The sequence below is a fragment of the Sodiomyces alcalophilus genome (assembly GCF_042370955.1).
Source record: "Sodiomyces alcalophilus JCM 7366 unplaced genomic scaffold ACRALscaffold_12, whole genome shotgun sequence".
Classification (NCBI taxonomy): Eukaryota; Fungi; Ascomycota; class Sordariomycetes; order Glomerellales; family Plectosphaerellaceae; genus Sodiomyces; species Sodiomyces alcalophilus.
The window spans coordinates 78,908-83,011 of NW_027263543.1; the positions used below are offsets into that span (position 1 = coordinate 78,908).

Consider the following 4,104-nt stretch of genomic DNA (forward strand, 5'->3'; position numbering starts at 1 on the left):
GGGGGTGTATCGTATAGGCTGGCCTAAAGCAGGTCCGGAGCGGGTTACTCCGGGCCCGAAAGTAAGAGTGGATCTGCCGCAGGAATAAGGGCAGGAACTTAGCACTATAATCAGAGATTTCCATAGAGTCAATTAAATTAATAGATCGATCGCTTATTTACGTAATTAAGTTATACGCTGTTTATAACAGGTCGAACTATAGTGGGTAAGCATTAAGAATAAGTAGTTTCTTCGCTCCCTATACACGTTACCTACCTACTCTTCGCTTATACTAAGTATTAGTCACTCACTATATTATAAAGTCAGGCAGGGTATTAGGCGGGTTACGTGACCCGCCTAAGATAGCAGCCACTGGATAGGCGTTTTACGCGAAGAGACCTAAGCTAGATTTTCCCTTCTATATAGCAGAATATCATAGCCGCGATTGGCATAGCTTTTCTCAAGTTATGGTAGGAGGACTTATAGTCGTTCTAGTTAAGCCCTATATTATTATCGGCAAGAAGATACTTTACCTTCATGCCTATGATCTTTATCCTGTACTCGTCTCCTTCCCTTGTCCGGCTTGCAATACAGCTTAGTCCCAGCAAAATAAATTTGCGAGATCCTTTATCTTCTTGCAGGTCGACTGGGCCTTTCTACGGAAACAATCCTTTGGTTCGGCCCCACCCACACTTCGCCACAGGACCGCAGGGACTTGACTGATGGCGTTTTGCAGTTCCATAAGCATATCTAGATAAACCCAGGTCGTTAACGGTGTCAGGAACGAGGATATCTCACATCTCCGACATTTAACTAGTGAGCTCTGTTTTGCGAGTTAAGAACTGGCAACTCATATTCAGCCTGCAGCTATGATCGAAGACTGTTGCCGCTTGGCTGGTGGGTGTGCGTCCTATAACAGTTCATAAGTCTCCGGCAAACCCAGTGCAGATCAATTAGGAGAAAGTCGAAGAGAAATAGGGGACTGGAGAATTGTTGGCATGGTACCTCGGATGCACCTCGTTTCTTTTTGTGCGAAGCCCCATTCGCGGCAGACTTCTTCTGTGGTCTTATTTCGCCCGGTTCGAAGACATCATCAGGCAATTTGACACTGGGGGAAAGGTTAGAAATTTTCTCGTACTTAGAATCTAATTGGTGACTGACTTTCGGACATGCTGCACAGAGAGGTAATTCAAGTTACTATTGAACTTCTCCCATTGGCCACAGAGTTGCTTAAAACTATCGACTTGGTAGGAGAGATCGAGTGATTTGGCGCCTAAATAGTCAGCAGTGATTCGAGGCTTTGGACGTGTAGGGGAATTTAGTGTAGGGGACGCAACAGAAGATTGAGGGGTGGGGGCAGAATCGGAACCAGCCGCTCACAACGACCGAGACAGGAATGTTTCAAGACACTACCCACCTTCCACGAGCTCGAGGCCGATGTAATGCGTTGTCGTAAAGACTGTCATCTGCGTTGCATCTGAAGTGCCTTTGGAAATTTCATCATTGGCCAGTGTTCGAGGACTCTGATTTCCCACGCCAGTCACAACGGTGCTCGAATCACCGGCCTGAACGAGGTAATCTAAACTGCCCTCCTGGACTCGATTGATCTCGTGCTCGCTCGAGCATTTGTGTCGGCGATCGTAGCCTTTATTGAAAGCGTGCGCCACGGCAATCGATGGATGCTGTTCTAAGCCTTGCACAAGGACGCGAACTTTGGATTCGACGTAGCCCGACCAGATTTTGTGGCCTTCCTTTGTCGTGCTCGTGGTAATGACCGAGATATAGTGCTTATAGTCGGAGGTAAAGAAGGTATGTTTGGTAAAAAGATCGCTCCAAGGTCGCTTTGACATCATGACATTATCTGTGATATCACATCCGCGCTGGAGTTCCCGTTGTATGACCGTCATGGCCGACTTGGTAATGTTGTAGGTGGCGCACATGGACGGATATGCGGGTGTGATAATTGGCATGAGATGGAATTGGTCGCCCTTGTAAAGCTAAACATCTTACCAGTTAGCGTGTCATCCTGTGTCGGAAAAGCGACCAGCGGTGTGTGTAGCGATCGATCGAACCTTTGGATTCCAAACACGAACTTGCAAAGGCCCACTCTCTACAGCTTTGAGGAGAACTGGCTGTGGCCACGGCCAACGACGCATTATGTGAAAGAACTTGTTGACCACAACAGAGCTGGTGGCCTTGGGGTAGAGCTGGCATACCCGCGCTACCAACATTGCCCAAGCAACTCCACCGGGAAAACCCATAATGTTCGCATACACAGCTCGACGCTGCGCCCACAATTTGATGGCACGAAGAGCCAGCCTGAAGGTACTGGGCTCTGGGACAAGACCAATGATCTCATCAGTGACTCGAGTGCCGTTGAGGGAGCGAAGTTCTGCCTCATCCAAGCCCCGGAGGATGTTGGAATCCTTCAAATTCCAATCCTTGTCTTTGGGGAGCTGCTTCAAGCTAGCGATTCTAGAGAAGATTAGGTCGATACTGATGCCCAGGAAGTCAAACTTGATAATGGGGACAAAGGCATCGGAGACAATGGCCAAGTCGGCGATGGCCCCGGTTGGAGCCATCTCCTGCAACAATCCCGGGAAGAGCTTGAAATAATCGTCGCGAGTGACATATTTGGGGGCGACGACCAAGGCGTCGATGTCAGACCCCGGGCCGTAGACACCGAGCCGAAAACTACCATAGGTGAATATCCTGCCCCGGGCCTCCTTGATCAGTGCCTCACTCCCTGCCTCTCGCTCTCGCGCCACTCGTCGGACGAACTCGTTGCAGATGAACTGAAGCTGCTCAAGAACTTTCTGCCTATACAGCGGTTAGTTACAGGCGCATGCAGAGACAATGAGTGGCGAAGCTACCGTTTGGTTGTCTCGGCGGGCGACTCGAAGGTATTTTGTCTCTTGAGCTCTTCCAGAAGGGATTCGTTCGCTGCATTCTCTGAATCCGTTGGCAAGCTGGTCGAAATGGGCGGCGTCACGCCAAGGGGCCGATCCTGACTAGACATTATGTTAAAGTCTAAATTATGAGCTCCCTCCGCGCCCAGTACCCGTGGTCGATTGGAAAAGACGAGGAAATAGGTTCAGGTTTTGTCATGAGGGCTGCGTAGCCCGGACGCCACTAGAGACCTCGCACAATGAGGTTGAGGCGCCAATCTTGCGCAACAACGGGACCTGCTGAGATTGGGTAAGCTTTAAATCAACAAGTAGTATGTTCTCCGGGGGACGTGATGCAAGAGCCGTATTGTCAAACAAACGGATCGCTGCGACGCGGAATAATAAAATCCCGGCCGTAAGTCAGTATATAAGGTGGGTATTCGTGAATTGCAGGCGGACATAGAGCCGGACGTTTTAAATACAGGTTATACTATTTATAGAGTTAATTAAAGTAATATATGTCTATATCTTATTATAATTCTATATATACTATATTATAAGAGTTAATAATATTTATTATAATTATTAAGGGACTTACTATAAGCAGCTAGTTATAAGTTAAGTTAATTTAAGTAACACCGAATAATAATATTAGCTATAATTAAGGAAGAAGAAGAAGAGTTATAAATAAGTATAGTATCTGTTATATATATATTATATAAGCTGGCCCGGAAAGAAAGCATAATAGGTTTTATTATTATTATTATTATTATTATTATTCTCTTACTCCGCTATCCTAACTAGTATAGGAGCCCGGCTTAGGCTATACGGTCCTTCTTAGCTAGTTATAGGGGGGAAAAACCCGTTCGGGTAGAAAAACCCCTATACTCTCCTTATTAAGATTAATGCCACGCCGGGGCCTTAACGGTCCCGGTAATAACTCGATACGTATCTGGATTATACCTCTAGTCTAGTAGCTAACGGGAAGGTAGCAGGCTAGGGGTTTCGAGTTAGCCTAGGATACGGTATACTATACAGGGGGCCGAAAAAGGTCCGCGGCGGCTCCGCGCTCTAGGAATCCTCCCTATATCAGGGTGGCCGGTTTTATTTACGCATTCCTTTTAGGCGGGGGATTTTAGTAGGGGCTCCTGCCTTTATTATATATATCTGCCGAATTCGGCAGCCTTTTATAGTCATAGCTAGGTTAATAGAAAATTTTAAGGGCCTCCGCCCTTCT

At 47.1% G+C, this 4,104-nt stretch overlaps 1 protein-coding gene across 1 annotated transcript; it reads right to left on the bottom strand.

The window, feature by feature from the left end:
- Positions 1-344: 344 nt before the first annotated feature.
- Positions 345-3,191, bottom strand: ACRALDRAFT_1066416 (uncharacterized protein). The gene is made up of 6 exons (XM_071017347.1): positions 2,853-3,191; positions 2,052-2,799; positions 1,397-1,976; positions 1,141-1,252; positions 985-1,087; positions 345-889 (listed from the first exon to the last, which is right to left on the bottom strand). Exons 1-6 carry the CDS (start codon positions 2,996-2,998, stop codon positions 836-838), a joined length of 1,743 nt encoding a protein of 580 aa, XP_070870806.1. The 5' UTR covers positions 2,999-3,191; the 3' UTR covers positions 345-835.
- Between the last annotated feature and the right edge of the window lie 913 nt (positions 3,192-4,104).

Bases quoted from the DNA above. Each gene is read 5' to 3' on its own strand.
- ACRALDRAFT_1066416 (XM_071017347.1), bottom strand. From the start codon at position 2,998: ATGTCTAGTCAGGATCGGCCCCTTGGCGTGACGCCGCCCATTTCGACC. The intron at 1,977-2,051 runs GTTCGATCGATC...TAAGATGTTTAG, and splicing joins TTCGTGTTTGGAATCCAAAG to CTTTACAAGGGCGACCAATT. The intron at 1,088-1,140 runs GTCAGTCACCAA...CCTTTCCCCCAG, and splicing joins TCTGTGCAGCATGTCCGAAA to TGTCAAATTGCCTGATGATG.